Consider the following 16,809-nt stretch of genomic DNA (forward strand, 5'->3'; position numbering starts at 1 on the left):
CTCTTGTCCCCTGTGGAAGAAGGTTAGTCGGTCGGACCGACTGTGTAGGCCCTTAAAAGAACCTTAAGCAATGGAGATTGGTGGTAGGTGGGTTAGCCCGAGATGGACTCTCCCTCCTTGGCACGCCTTGGCGGCTGTCCTCGGTTGCGGCAAGCGCTTCCTCGGACGGAACCTCCTTGGCGGGTGTTGTCCTATCTCCTTGACGCGGGTCGTCGACGGTACGCTCGCCTCCTTGCCGCTGTCCCTCGATGAGCTGCTCCTCGGTGATCCTCTCGGCGAAGTCTCCCTCTTCTTGTCTTTGCGTCAATTTCAATTTCAAAAGCGTTTATTTCCAATGCTGCCAGTGTACATGAATATTTACATAGTATTGGTAATATATATATAGACATATTTACAGCATGAACCCCGTTATAGGACATTTTTCCTCTTCAGGGCTTGTCATTGGTATTTTAGTTTACAGATGTTTGTGAGCTTGTAGCAGCATTGTCATACAGATTTTGCTGGAACTCTTTTCCTCCGGGATGGCTTTTGGTCTGACATTCGTCCGAGACGTGAGGGAAACCGGCAAAACCCCACGTAGACCGCCGTGTACATGGTGCTGATGAGTGTTGATGTTGCAGCAGAAGTCAAGTGGTGTCTGGAAGGCGTTATCCTGGTGTCCTTTGCTTAGCCGGTGTGGAGTGCTGTAATTTTACAGATCGGAATTAATATACAATATAATACAATAGAGCAAGCACTAGGTTGTTATTGGGCATTTTGATATATATACAAGTGAATAAATATATTATTTATTTACATGATAAGCAAATCGTTTATGGTCATTGTCATTTTCATTTGTATATTTATTTACATGCCATTCGTCAGAGTTAAGATAATTATCAGGCTTTATTTTGCTTTACATATTTACATTTAATTTTAATAGATGAATGAGCTTTATTTCAGGATATTTAATTTGAGATTACTTAGGACAAGATAGGAAAGGAAGTCAGTTAAGTCCTGGGCCAAATTGGCGTTAAATTTATGCAATTTAGGTTCATATTAAGTAAAGTATTCAAATTGATATTATTGAATAGGTGAAACTAAATTTGTTTAACAAATATTTCTTGGTATCCGTAATGCAGATAAAGTCAAAGGTCATGCATATGAATTTGAAAGTAGGATTTGTAAGATGAAATTTGTGCATAGAAATTTAACTTTAAGTATTGATGTATTTGATTGAAGTTATTGGTTCCTGGATTAAAGATTAAATTTGAGATAGTTCACCACAATTGAGGACCTTAGATGTTCATATTACTGAGTTTACTTTAATTTAAATTGAATTTAATAGCACATAAAATGATATTCAAATAGAGAGCAAGTTTACTGATTGCCGTAAGGGCCAGCAGTGCGATAGGATTTAAAATTAATTTATGTAAGAAAATGGAATTTTGCTCATCCGTCTATCTTCTGCACCGCCGCCAGCTGCTGCTTCCATGAGTAGACCGTCTTCACGGAGTACCCAAGGACATCACGCGCCGCGTTGTCTAGGATGTTGGCCACTTCTGCTCTCTCCTGCGGGTGCAGGTTGGCCACGAGGAGGCTCAGGAGCCGCAGGAGGTCGTCCTTGGTGACGAGGGACTCGGATGCCGGACCTGGAGAGGGGAGAGAAGCGCAAGACGTTAGTGGAACAGTTTGCGCCAACCCTTCCGGCTTAGCCGGTCGCACGGGGCATTTCCAGTCCCCGGCGTGATGCCTTCCTGCGCAGTTGGCACATTTCAGACACTCCGCCTCGCAAGTTGCGGAGCGATGGCTCGCTCCACACCTTGCGCATCGAAGGTCCTTCGTGCACCTGTGTGTCGGGTGGTCGAAACCCTGACACCTGCGGCATTGGGCGGGTTGGCAGCGTGGCGGATGGGAGGGCTCTACTCGGAACCGTTTGCCAAAGGCAATCAGTCCGTCGTGCAGGAGCCGCTGCGCCGTGTCTGCGTCTCTCGTGATGACCCTCATCAAGGTGGTTGGTTGGCCGGTCCTTCGGGCGGTGATCCTCATCACCCGGATGCAGCGAAGACCGGCGAAGACCGGCGAAGCCCAGTGCCTCCTTGATGTCTGCCTCCGTAGTCGTCCTGTCCACGCCGCGCACCACAACTGAAAAGGAGGAAAGAGAGGGGCGGTTAGTTGTTGCCGGCCGAGCGGTCGAGCGCCGCACGTGTGCAGCGCACGGCTCGCCCAGCCGGTGGCTCAGCTTCTTAATCTCCTCCGCACTCTCGAAGAGGCTGCCATACGCCGCTGGGATGCGGAGCATGGCGCGTCTCTCTTGCGAGAATACGGAGACCTCTGCCGTGCGGAGAGAAGGGAAGGTAGAGGTCAAGGCGGAGAAGAAGGATTTCTGGGTAATGGAAGCGGGAAGATTACTAATGAACACCGAAGTGTCATTAGCAGGTGGTTTGGAGGCGGCAGAGGTTGAAGGAGTCGGGTGTCGTTGGGTTGGGGTTTGGGAGGGGGAGGGAAAGGGTGAGAGTTCGGTGTCGGACGCCGTGTCCGATTGGTACGAGACGTCCGATGGCGTGTCCGGGGGTGGGCTTGGCTGCGGCGGCGGAGCAGGAGCGGGGTTGGCGGACTTCTTCTTCGGGACGATACCGGTCACCTTGGCTCGTCCTTTCCTTCCTGGAGGGCCAACTTTCAGCCAGGACACGCCTTCGTAAGGGTCCTTAGACGCCTCATTCCGGTCGCGCCCCGGAGTACTCGTTGCCCCGCTTGTCGCTGGCGTTCGGCTTCCTTCCTTCCCTCCTTCCATCCTTCCTTCCTTCCCAGGCTGCTAGGCTGCTTGGCTGCTCTCTTCATGTCTTTGCGTTGAGTGATCCCACTTATATAGTATGGGCTCCTAGTCAGGTGACTTGTGATTGGTCCGCCTTTTCCCGCCTTTTTTCCCGGGCCTCGCTGACGAATTTAAGCACCGGTTTCCAGGAGTTGCTTAGGGCGTAACCAGCATCACGGTTCATGGTGTTAGTCGTCGTTCGAATTTCGATAGCTTCCTTGGTCAGCCTTTCCCAGAATCTGTCCACACGGCACAGGACCTTCGTGTTCTCCCAGCAAATGGCATGGTCGCGTGATATGCTGTGCTCAGCCAAGGCGGATTTTTCGGGTTGGCCGAGCCTGAAATGCCGCTGGTGTTCCTTCATCCTGGTGGCGATAGTCCTTCCCGTCTCACCGACATACACCTGGCCGCATTCGCATGGAATCTGGTAGACCCCTGGTTTCATGAGGCCGCAGGGATCCTTGGCAGTCACTATTTGTTTTCTAAGTTTTGCAGGTGGGCGAAAATATGTTTTAATATCATACCTCTTGAGTATTCTAGCTATTTTGCATGAAACGGTCGAGACGAAAGGTAGGCCAGCAAATGCTATTGGTTTTTCTCCTTCTTCTTTGGTGGCGGTGTGGTGGTTCGTGAAGGCCCTTTTCAGGGCCTTGGAAATGTCTCTTCCGTTGTGGCCATTCTGCCGGAAGGTCTTCTTCAGATGAAGTAACTCCTTGGGGAGACTCTCTGAATCACAAATTGGTTTGTCCTGATGGATTAGGGTGGACAAGACTGCTGCCCTTTGGGAAGGATGATGATGACTTCGGCCGTTAAGATAGAAGTGTGGGTCGGCTTCCGATAGACGCTATGCCCTAATCTTCCATTTCCCTTCCGATAGATGAGTATGTCAAGGAAGGGTATCCTGTTGTCTTTTTCCGTCTCCATGGTGAACTCTATGTTGGGGTCACGGTCTTAGAATATGAGAAGGTCTGGAAAATCCTCGCCCAGGCAAGGTCATTTAATGAAGCCGTTTCCTGTGGAGGTCGGTAGAGGCGCCACCTATCCTGAAGGGCAAGTTCCCTGTGTACTGTATACGAAACTTCAGTATTTATGAACTAATTTATGGCGAAAATGATGATAAACACATCGATATCGGTTACTAGTTAACAAGTTCATATGCACTTAACATTTTATAGCGTTACATGCCTTGAAAACGTTCTCATACGTGAGTATTAATCAATTGGAAGGTGTTGGATTTCAGCTTCGTCTGCTTACATATCTTTGTATTAAAATCAGTTAAAGCTATAATGAAAGATTGTCAGCAGTTAAAAACTTATGTAGTGAGGAAAGGTATTTTTAAGGAAATAATTATTTATGGCTACCTTGTTGTAAACGTCAACATAAGGTCTTTCAAGAATATAGATGTTACTCCTTGCTTTCAAACACGATTTACAAATATAATATCGCAGAAGCGCAAACGACGTCTTACCAAGGCCTACGTGAAATACTTCTTATGAAGTAACACATGTTAATGTTTTTACTCTCCAGAGTCTCGATCAAATAGTAATAATTAGGTAGGGCACATCAAATCTCCAAAAAATTTCATTATATCCTAGGGGCGACGTTTTAACGGGTATAGAATTTGCATATTTAAGCGTTGAACAGGGTGAATAATTTCCGGAAATACTATTATTACCGTTAAAGGCTATTATATAACGATACTTACCTACTCACCAAAGGAAGAATTTGAGATAAAATATATTTATCATCGGAAAGATAAGAACGAAAGAGATTTCTCAAATAATTTCCGAATAAACTTCCATGAAAACAGTGCAATGGATATAATCTGAGGGATTTGCGGATGAGTCTTAGGTGTTGGCAAATCTGAAATATTTAACCTTCCTATAAATAAGATACTCTCTCTCTAAAGTACTGGAGAACCAAGGTAATGCCTTTTGGTCCTTGGTTCAATGAAAGGAAAATCCTGATGATCACCTCCTCGTGGTAGAGAGGGGGCAACGTTATTAAAAACGGCTAACGACACAGGGACCGAGTATCTCCCGGGATAAGGAGACCCCCCCTGTCAAAGCCAACAACCTCTGTAGAGGATGGATGAGCGGACAGGGGTTAGGGCACCCTCTTGCCCTTGGAATGGGAAATCATTCCAAAAGGCGGATGAACCCACCAGGTCAACGGCATAGGATGCGGAAGGCAAGGGGAAACCACCGCATTAAAGACCCTTACGGTATCCCTAGTCCCACTGGACTACAATGAAAGCATGGTGATTCCTGAGAATAAGAAATATTCCGGAGTAATATGCCCACATTCGGATCTCCGGGTGGGCACTATCCCAGGAGAACTGTGTGGTTTGAAAGAGAGGAGAAAGAAGAAGGGAAAGGTAACATCAGCATTGAGAATAGGAACATGGAATGTCAGAACAATGAATAGGAAAGGGAAGTTGGAAAATGTGAAGAAAGAAATGGTGAGACACAACATCAGTATTCTAGGATTAAGTGAAGTAAGATGGGAAGGAGAAGGAGAATTTGATTCAGGAGATTATAAGATTATTTATAAGGGAGGGGAATCTAAGGAAAATGGAGTCGGGTTGATATACAGAAAGAATTTGGAGAGAAATATAACAAAAGTTATGCCAGTAAGCGATAGAGTAGTGGCTATCAAGATACTGAGTGAGCCAGTAGATACATTAATTATCCAAGTGTACTTGCCAACATCAGATGCAGAAGAAGAAGAGATTGAACGGATATATGAGCAAATAGAGGAAATATATGAAGAAAATGGAAAAGGCAAAGTAAGAACTATAATGATGGGAGATTGGAACAGTGTAGTGGGGAATGGAAGAAGGACGAATGTAGTTGGAGATTATGGACTTGGAAGTAGAAATGAAAGAGGAGAAAAATTGATAAATTTTTGTGAGCGCTTGGAGTTATGGATTGCAAATACTTGGTTTAAAAATCATAAAAGAAGGTTGTACACGTGGAAAGCACCTGGAGATATTTCAAGATATCAGATAGATTTTATTATTGTCAATCAAAGGTTTAAGAATAGTGTTGAAATGGCAAAAACCTACCCAGGAGCAGATGCTGACTCTGACCACAATCTTCTAGTTACTGATATAAGAACACGATTGAAGCTTGTTAAGAAAGGGAGGTTGATAAGGAAATGGGATGTAATAAAGCTGAAAAATGAGAAGAATGAAGCATATAATAAAAATGTTGAGAAAAAATTGGAAGATGTAAGACAAAGTAATGAGGTATCAGAGGAATGGAATAACATTAGGGATGTAATATGGGAAGTCTTAGAAGAAGAAGTTGGTGTTGTACAAAAGGAAAGAAATAGGAAGGAATGGATCACTCAGAGCATGATAGATAAAATGGAGGAAAGGAGAAAGTGGAAAAATGTTCACACTGAAGAAGGAAAAGGGCAATATAGGAAACTTAACAATGAACTACGAAGATTAACTGATAAGGCAAGAGAGGAGTGGATGGAGAGAGAATGCGAAAAGATGGAAGTCCTAGAAGAACAAGGGAGATTGGAAGAAATGTATAAAACAGCTAAAAAGTTCACAAAAAGAGAGCCAAAGAAAATAAGTAAACAAGGAATGTTAAATAAATACGGAAAGATAACAACAGGTGTTGAGGAAAACAAAAACATATGGAAAGAATATGTGAAAGAACTATATGATAGTAAAGACGATCATTCTGAGATGGAGCTGGAAGAGGAATGGGAATGTGAAGAGGTGAATAGAGGACCAAACATACTGAGAAGAGAAGTGGAAAAGGCAATCAAGGATCTCAAGGAAAGGAAAGCAATGGGATGCGATAGAATACCATCAGAAGCATTAAAGAACCTAGGTAACAATGCAATGAGTCGATTAACAAATTTAATCAATAGGATATATGATACCGGGAGCTGGCCTGATGATCTACTTAAAACTATTCTAATACCAATACCAAAGAAATGTAATGCCAAAGAATGTAAAGACTATAGGACAATTAGTCTTATATGCCATGTTACCAAAGTAATTACAAGGATTATATTAAAAATAATCGAAGGAAGAATTAAAGAAAATATGGGAGAAGATCAATTTGGATTTAGAAAGGGTAAAGGGACTCGTGATGCAATAGGATGCTTGAGGATGATAGGAGAAAGAATGATGGAAGTGAATAGAGATTTGTACATTTGCTTTATTGATTGGGAAAAGGCATTTGATAAGGTTAATTGGAATGTGTTATTGAAAATTTTGAAAGACATTGGCATTGATTGGAAAGATAGGAGATTAATAAAGGAGATGTATTGTAGGCAGGTAGTAGTTATAAAAATTGGAGATGATGAAACAGAAGAAATTGGCATAGGAAGAGGAGTGAGGCAAGGGTGCTGCCTTTCTCCAGAGCTCTTCAATGCTTATGCAGAAAAAATGATGGAGAAAGCTTTAGAAAAAGCTAGAGGAGTTGTAATAGGAGGAGAAAGAATAAAAACAATTAAATATGCAGATGATCAGGCAGTGCTGGCAGAAAGTGAAGAAGATTTACAACAAGTGATGGATGATATAATGGATGTGGGGAGGGAATTTGGAATGAACTTAAACATAAATAAAACCAAGGTGATGAGAATCAGCAGAAAAGAAGGTTGTGTTTGTATATCCTTAGAAGGAAATATCATACAGCAAGTACAGACTTTCCAATATTTGGGAAGTCTGGTAAGATGGAATGGAAGTTGTACTGAGGAAATAAGAAGAAGGATATCAATAGGTAAAGGAGCGTATGGAAAGGTAAAAGCATTGTTAACAGCAAAAAGAATTCCAATAGAGATGAGGAAGAGGTTTATGAAATGTTTTGTGTGGAGTGTAGTGTTGTACGGATGTGAATCATGGACTGTTAAAAAGAAGGAGGAGAGATATTTAGAAAGTTTTGAAATGTGGGTATGGAGACGAATGTTGAAAGTGAAGTGGACTGACAGAGTGAAGAATGAGGAAGTTCTAAGAAGAATAGGCGAGGAAAGAAAATTAATACATATGATTCATAAGAGGAAGGCAAGTTGGTTAGGGCATATATTAAGAAGGAATTGTTTGGAACGGAGAATAATAGAAGGGAAGATAGATGGAAAGAGAGGAAGAGGAAGAAGGAGGATGGGAATGTTGGATGATATAAGAAGAGGAAGAAAATACAAAGACCTAAAGGAGGATGCTCAGGATAGAGAAAGATGGAGAGAAGTCCAGTGGAAACCTGTCTAAGGACAGTAATCACTGATGATGATGATGAAATAAGATAAGAACATTAACAGAAACCACGGACTAATATGTAGTAATTTTACTTTTCATGAGAGTTGCACCATCGATAACATCTGCATTAAAACAAATCATTGAAAGAGGTATTAAAAAGGAAACAAAATTCAGATTTTTCCAACTTATATAATGTAGGTACACACACATCAAATCTTCATTTCCTGAATGAATACACAACTCTATTGGAACTGAGATTATTTATACAATCAATGCAAAGTAATCTAATGAAAATTAAATTTTAAGTACACAACATGTAGCATTTATATTAAAACAGATTCAAATTAGAAAGAATGATGAAAGCCATCGCACATCTTGCTTTTTCTCAATTTTACTTCGTTCCTCCAATTTCAATGACAGTGACCACTGGAATAGCAGAACCTGTAATTTAAAATATGTATAAATTGTGCAGCTTTAGCACACCAAAAAAAGGAATCAATGAACAGCATCTACGCGTGCTATATCAAATGCTCAGTATCACCAGACATGATACAGTTCGAGCTCTGTAACTCTGATCTGTAACCTCTGTGTGTTTATTAAACATCCAATCACTTAAATTTTTTCGGGTTTCCCACCGGATGATGTTCTCCATCTCTGCCGACGATTCGATGGTCGTGTCGTCCATCGTCATCAGGGCTTCATCTTTCATGGTTTGCGCGACAGGAAAACGAAGTCTGAGCAAATTCAATTAGCAAACAAATTCCTGCAAATTAATTCTGATTCAAAGATGGCTATCTCCCGGCCAATACTGTCTGCCGGAGGTCCCCCTTCTTCAGCTTTAAAGCACTTATCCCATGTTAGTCCGCCGGACATAGCATACATCCATCACAACTATAGGAAGACAAAATAGAGAAGGTATTATCGTATTATGCTACATTCAATATTCCAACATGAAATAAAACAGACTTACGCATTAACCAAAATAATATATAACTACAACTATATTAAACTATTCTATTACTCAATCATTACCTTCGTAAACTTTCTGGCTACTGGAACAAATTAACATTTTAAAACTTACCAAATAGCAGAATAGGTTGATGAAAGTCATGGTCCAAAGGATTACAATTCATATCCTCAACATTAATGTAAATCATCATCAGAAAAAATCCAAACATCACCGTTATACCTCCGTGGAATGCTTCTTAGATATCCTTCCGTCGCTATAATTAAACAAAATAATTTTCAAGGTAAGATGAAACGATAAAAATTTCTGGATGGAAATAATATTTATAAAGGAAACTCAGAATGGCTGTGAATTTATGTAAATCAAACCTACCGATAGAAACATTCTCAATAATTAAGACGTGATTTCAAAACCAGAAAACAGGTCAGGGAAACCTTCAAGTCAATCTTCATGACAGCCTCAAATTACTGACCCTCATCACACTGATGAGAACCAACTATGCTTCTCAAACAACACGTTCATGGAACACATCATTCATATTCCTCGAGTACTACATCCAATGCCTCTAAAAAGCGAAATCCCCGAAGTCTTGTGTCATTACCAGTGGTGCAACATGGTACCACACACGTCCACGGCATTTTCCTTTTTTCAGTAAATCTACTCTATATATCCACGAAATATTGATGTAGAACAATAAGGAAATAATGCATAAAACTAGCATACGAAAATAAATGAAAACTAAATCTAAATTAATTACTAATATCACCATTTCCATTTACCTGTAGCACGCTCTCAACGATAAGGAAATGAACTTACCCGCTAATGCTTGCCCTCCAGGATAGGTGGCGCAGCCCCGGCAAATGTGCGGCAGGTTGAGGAAACGACTTCAATAATAGACCATGGGCGTGGAGTGGGATAGGGAGTGTCATTGGGCTGGTTGGGGTGCTGGCTATTCATATGATCTAAAAAATGGTTGAGCGTATCCGGTCCGTGTGGCCAAACGATGAAGGTATCATCAACGTACCGGAAAAAACATTTCGGCCACAGGGGGGCAGTGGCGAGAGCCTTTTCCTCGAAGTCCTCCATGAAGAAGTTTGCAATTAGCGGGGAGAGTGGCGATCCCATGGCGACTCCGTCGGCTTGCTCGTAGAATTCTCCGTCATACTTGAAATATGTAGTCGTTAATGCGTGATGAAAAAGTCTCACCGTGTCACTTTCAAACTTGGATTCCAGCAGACGCAGCGTATCCCGTACAGGCACTCGGGTGAACAGAGACACTACGTCAAGGCTTATCATTATGTCGTCTCCACCAAGTTGAATATCTGCAAGAGTGTTAACGAACTCTGATGAATTCTTGATGTGGTGATCACAGTTGCCTACATGCGGTGATAAGATGTTCGTGAGAAATTTCGCGACGTTATAGGTGGGTGATCCAATGGCGCTCACGATTGGCCTCAGAGGCGCCCTCCTTGTGGATCTTTGGCAGACCGTAGAGCCTTGGAGGTGCGGGTGCTGGAGGATGCAGATTCTTGGTGGTGTCCGTGGGAAGGCTGCAACTCTTGATCAAAGCGATCGTTTTCCGGGTGACGGAGTCTGTGGGATCGCGGTGAATTTTCCGGTATGCCTGGTCCCGTAGAATATCCAGTATCTTTTGGTGGTAATCTTCAGTGTTCATCAGGACGGTAGCGTTTCCCTTGTCAGCTGGCAGAACTTTGATCGCCTTGTTCCTCTGTAGCGCACGAATGGCGGCTTGCTCGTTTCTGCTGATGTTTGCTTTCGGCTTGAGGCTAAATTTACTTAGTTAAGTCGGAGAAGATGTTTCCTCAGACGACGTGAAACATATCCTTCGTGTACCGTTATACTATGGTAGACGTGATCACGAGAAGAAAATGAAAGAAATTTACGACAGAACAGAGAGATTTATAAATCTCGTTCTTTCTCCTTGGGGGGACTAGGGAAGACTGGGACACACTTTGGAACGCAATTTTTTGTGAAAATATTAGCAGCCTAAATATTTTTTTTGCAATCCTTAGTTGCCTTGAACCTTCTAAATTCCACATAAAATTCCTCGAGAAATTAGAGTGGGTGAGCACTGTGGAACTTGGCATTTTCTGAACATATGATACATGTCCCAATCCCCTCTCATTCCGGGAGGAGTGGGACGGTAACTGGGAGGAATGGGGCACTAATTTATGTGTGCAAAAATGGTAAGAAAAAATAAATGATGAATTCAAAATACGTAAATAATAGATATTGTAGTTATTCCCGTTCATATTTATACGATTTACGGTATCAGTAGTAAATATAAACGAGGATTTCACTCTTACAGTGCCTTTAAACAAAATTGGAGAATTCAAATACAGATTATTATCTTTTTTCTCTATGAAAATAATATCTTCTTACTGAGGGAAGAAGAATTTTAAATTAGTTCCCCTTTTTTGCGTGCATTTTACATCATATCCATCATCATACTCATTACTAAAACATTTCCCCGCGTAGTGCAAAAGAGGAAAACCATTCCACAGGTCAGATTACTGTGAAATATTAGTGAATCCCTGTCCTTGGAAGCAAATGCTTTCATTGCAAATTTTTATAACGCAGATTTGGATTAAATCTTTACACTTTCTACCTCCATCGCACTTTTGCCTTCATCAAACACCATCTTCACAGCTTCCAGAATGGTACAATTTGGCACGGGTACCAGATCTAGATTTTTTTCTCTGGAACCATTTCGGGATCACTTATGAGGCATAATTACCTAATACTAAACGTTAAAATACCGTATAAAATAGAACTTAAAAAATAATAGTGCTATGGAGGAGTAATATACTGTCCCATTCCTCCCACATATCTGATGTGCCATACCTCCCTTATGGGCCATTTTGTATTTCACATTATTTTTGTATTATATTACATATACATATAATATATATTACATTTTTGTATTATTAGGCTTTATAAAGCAACTTGATTTTAATAAAATTACCAGTTATACACTCTACATTTTCATCAGTGCTTCCAGCGATAAAAAGTCTTAATTAAAATAATAGAAATTTAAAGCTAAAGCGTCTCACTAAAATTACCAAATTTGGTGTGAAAACCAACATCCTCATTTTAACTCACATTCACAAAAGTGAGCCAGGAGCCATTTTAGGAGGAAATGCTGCAGCTTAGCTGAAGCATACATGTTAGAAAAGCAAGGGCTAAAAAAATGTATTTAGCATAGGGAAATTTGGACTGTCCCATTCCTCCCTTGTTTCCCCTACTATTAAGGACAGCAACGGTGTTTTCATTGATAAAATTAATGACTTCACTCTCAAGGACGACTAATTGCATGTATTATATATATTCTATTGTTCTAACGCTGTACGAATTAGCTATAGGAATTGCTAACCTTTGACAAGTTTTGCCGGATTATGCGCGTATATTCAACTGTTATATGTAATATATTGTATATGTACCGTGCGGTGTACATGTGGCGGTCATCTTGCATGCTGCATGATGGTGATTGATCGCCCCCTGCCAAACACCCCAGAGGTGGCTCGCGTGGGCATTATGTAGATGTAGATCTATCCCTTTTCTACGACGTCTAACACCGCACAGTTCGTTACCCTAGGAACCCTTCACTACACTCCCTCTCCTCCTCTTTTGGCAAAACTTACTATCTTTCTTTCTCCCACTTCCTTCCCACCCCCATTCCATTATCCTATTCATTTCAAAAGTCCCTCCTCCCCTCACAAACCGCAGTTGAACAGCCAAGGCCCTTCCCTACACTCCTGCCGCTGCCATCGCGTCGCTATTCTCATTCCCCTCTCGAACATTCCTTTTTCCCATTCAATACCCTCTCATTCTTCTCTCCAGTCTGGCAGAAATATCGCCGTCTCCGGGGCAACCACCCCTCCACCCCCTCTTCCCCCCTTCCCAACTCACAATTACGAACCATTTGAATTCGCCGGCCTCTTCCTTCCCGCAGAGCAAGCTGCCGTTCGCATAAAAGCCATGAATAGATAAATAACTGGCGCTGACGGGTGGGTGGGCAATGCATGCTGCGTGGCGGGGATGCTTTCTTCCGGCGGAGAAATAATAAAAGAATATAGACGCCCACCGACGATGAAGTTAAATAAATATAAATTAAGGTCGCTCGTATTTTGATGGCACGCAGAAATCACTAAGTCATCCGTATTATGCCTGTATGCGGAGCTTTCTGCATGAGTTCTCGAAAGAGGAATAAACTGGATTTCCAAGCTTTGATATGCATGTGTGTTCATTCCGTTGTATCAACATAATACTCCATACACTTTGGCCTCCGTTTATTTCAAACTCTTTGTCACAGTAACGTCGCGTCAACAGTAAAACCATAAAAATATTACATAGCATGAAGTACAGTCATCATCATCAACAGTCATCAATCCTAAGTTTTGTTAGACCCTCCACTCATTTCTCCAGGAGAAAAATCTTTGAACACCAACATTATTATTCTGCTTTGCACAATTCATCACCTGATCTATTTATTTTATGCGATACTAACCTCTGTTTAATTCCCTTCCACATGCATGTTCCGCAACTATAACTTTCATTATTCCATGGAATCTCATGATATGACGGATTGGATTATCTTGTTTTCCACCCTAGGTATCCGAAAGACTTCTCTTCTAAAAACTTCCGTATTATTCAAAAGAATTATATCTAAATCAGCACAATCTTTGTGCTGATTGCCAGGTATCACACCACAAAGACATTTTTTGAGAGTTTCAAAATTATTGCCGCCAGAGGCATTATTAAGTTACATGTAAATATATCCTTCATCAGCATCGTCATTTTAATTGCCTACGAATTTATCTTCATTCACGTTTTATAGGTTACATATTTATTGAGGATAGCGCAATTTTTACTAAGTTATGTACTTTCTTATTAATTCCATAGATATTAGCGTAAGCAAGCGCAAGTAAGCAGCATTTTGAAGTCTTCGCCAAAATATCATCATAATCATCACGTGTCAATAATAGTACTATGCTGTGACGTAGCTCTCGATTCCTCTCTCCTATCCGCTAGACTTATCATAGCGACGTATTTCGTCTCTATTCCATCCTTTGTGTACTCTGCCATATGTAACTCATCAGGGGCCCTCCCCTGCTCTTCTTTCCGTCCACCTGTCCTAAGTCTTCTTAATTCGTATCGCAAGAGAAAAGATCCGCGACATGCCCCAAATTATATTTATGGTTTATTAGAAAGACAGAAGAAAAATGGTGGCACCGATTTTAATCTCGCTCCTTCACTGATCCCTTGGTTGGTTTGGATAGGTGAGGGTAGTTCGCATCCCCGTCTAAGCCACAGGTGTGTGAATTTCAAACACTTCGGGGTGAATGGCAGATTCCTTAGTTTTGTACCACCTCGCAACTTGGAATGCATTCCCATGATCCTGTTCAAAATTTTCACCCAAATTCGAACCTGGGACCGTTCGTTCAACACCCATCGCTCTACCGTCTAAGAATCTTTGTGCTGATTAATTTTTTTTACCTTTTATTCAATTACTCTTGTGTTTATATTGCGCTCATTCCATAATTATTGTATTTTCAGCAGAATCTGCACTCATGTCTTCCGCTCTCAATGATTTCTCAGAGCGTAAATGACACCTTTCATTCGTTCATTCATTGGCTGGGGAGCTTTACTTTTGTGAGCATTTAACTCGCCGTTAGCGCCATAGGCTACGTACCGTTCGAATTTTAATACCTGATTCTTCAATGAAGTGGTCCGTTTGCATTTAGATATATTCTGTCGCACAGACGGAATGGTTTAGCGCGGGCAAGCACTTAAAAAATATATATATTTATGTATTATCAAACTCGTATGCGATATTGATGATGGTGGATTATTCAGCAGTTGCTACGCCTCGGTGAATTCACGAACTTTTACGCCTGGATAGCCGTTTGGACGCATAGGTTTTTGCGAGTGTCAGAGGCTAAACATGAACGAAAATCCACTTCGTGTGATAGATCGGGAGTTGGGTTTTTTTTTAATCGATTTAATTTTAAAATATGACATGATGTCATGCATATTTTTTGCGTTTTTCTGTTCAACGGTCGAAGTCAGATTCTTATTTTTTTATCCATTCATTCATTCATCAAGTTTGTGGCGTGCGCCGTCGCGATTTCATTTTTTATCCATTCATTTCGCTCGTTCGAGGGGAAATAATAATCAGCGGCGAATTATGCGCCCGTGCAAGTGGGAATGCCAGGGGGTGTTATGTAGCCTCCAAGACGTATTCATGCAAGGTGGAACTCAACTTTTATTTAGATTACGGCCTACGAGAGGCGTGGGAAGTGAGCTTGCCATGCCATTCTTATGGTACATTTCAATTTCAAAGTTTATAATTTATATGTTGTCGTACGCCTCATTTGAAGTTACAATTCAAAAATAATTTAAAATATGAATTCACAAGAGAAATCTTTGTTATTACTTATGACTGAATTTTAATAAATTATTACCATAAAGCAATCAAAGTTACGTCACTCCCTACCGTAATCTTATGGCATATTTCGAGAATCATTAGCAATTATGCGAAAACGCACGACTTATTTCAAGAGCCACAGCTATTTAATTCAAAGCATGAATTATTTACTGTATCCTCGGGAAAAAATAACCTGAAAAATGTAAAATAAACCTAAATCATTCCAAACGAAGAGTTTCTTCAAACGACGAGCTAATTTATTATGCACAGTGATATTGAACGCTCCATTTGTCATGAATGGCTACTGCTTTATAGCGATGATAATGATTACACAGAATTTTGTGACGTAAACCAAATATTAGCAGCCCAAATGGCCTTGTCGAAGACAATTTTCATAGTGGCATAAGGAGAAACTCAAAAACAGGCGCACTACTTTCAAACAGTTGACAATCGAAATTCGGATGAGTTGGTAGACACATCTCGGATGCGAAGATGTATGCTACGGTGTTTCAAAGATTGGAGGAAGAATTAACTTCAATGTCTATCTGCTACAATGTTGCACAGCGGATTTATTATAACCATTTGGAGATGGTATTTAATTATAAGTACGTTAGACTTAGGCATATGTACGTTTGAGTTGGCAATATGTGAAATAAACGGTATGTTAGAAGCCTGGAGGCATATAAAATTGAAAGTAATGGTGACGGCTGACACATAGTGAAGCATAATTACTACAGGAAGCAAGAAAATGTTGCAAATTATACTTTAACAAATTAACCTCATTGGACTCTACATGTTTCATTGCTCTGTAGCATCGTCATGACTATTCGTGGTGTTTCAGCTTGTGGCTGTGCTTCATTGTATTCATTTCATGCTGTTAAATAACCTTTGAAATATTTGAGAAGATCAATGCCTCCAACACAAAGAGGAGGGAGTATGAAAGGAAATTTGCAGAATCCTATATCAGGTGATTTTCTTCGAGTAAACGAGGAATATCGATATTAATAATTAGCTGTAACCCATTTCAACAAAACATTTTTTTAAATAAAACATAAAAAATAGTCTAGAAATAACCCGATCAAGAATTATGTGGTCATTTCGAGTTACCACTCCCTCAATCCGTAACTACACGAGTGTGTACATGTGTTCTCCTCAGCGGCGCCAATGGTCGGTTGGTGGTGGCTCTCCCAATTACTCCTCGTTAGAGAGACGGAGGCGAGCAGATGGGCGCCATGACCAACACCAACCCGACATTACGCTCCGCTTCCTCGACACCCATCTGCAACGATAAAAACACAACCCTCTCAGCACGCCACATATTTATGCTCTTTTTTCTTCGCGAATGGAGAGAACGGGGAAAAAATGAAACGAAGAGAATGACA

The 16,809-nt window shown here is 41.1% G+C and overlaps 1 protein-coding gene across 1 annotated transcript; it reads right to left on the minus strand.

Moving 5' to 3' along the window:
* Window positions 1-324: 324 nt before the first annotated feature.
* Window positions 325-2,380, minus strand: LOC124169104. Its single transcript, XM_046547591.1, has 3 exons — window positions 1,920-2,380; window positions 1,436-1,631; window positions 325-683 (listed from the first exon to the last, which is right to left on the minus strand). The coding sequence occupies exons 1-3, from the start codon at window positions 2,026-2,028 to the stop codon at window positions 455-457; spliced, it is 534 nt and encodes a 177-aa protein (XP_046403547.1). The 5' UTR covers window positions 2,029-2,380; the 3' UTR covers window positions 325-454.
* Window positions 2,381-16,809: the final 14,429 nt, after the last annotated feature.

The sequence above is a fragment of the Ischnura elegans genome, chromosome 12, assembly GCF_921293095.1.
Source record: "Ischnura elegans chromosome 12, ioIscEleg1.1, whole genome shotgun sequence".
Lineage (NCBI taxonomy): Eukaryota > Metazoa > Arthropoda > Insecta > Odonata > Coenagrionidae > Ischnura > Ischnura elegans.

Coding starts and splice junctions, on each gene's coding strand:
- LOC124169104 (XM_046547591.1), bottom strand. CDS start 2,028: ATGAGGATCACCGCCCGAAGGACCGGCCAACCAACCACCTTGATGAGG. Junction 1,632..1,919: donor CGACGGACTGATTGCCTTTG/GCAAACGGTTCC, acceptor TCCCCTCTCCAG/GTCCGGCATCCGAGTCCCTC. Junction 684..1,435: donor GCGGTGCAGAAGATAGACGG/ATGAGCAAAATT, acceptor GTAAAATTACAG/CACTCCACACCGGCTAAGCA.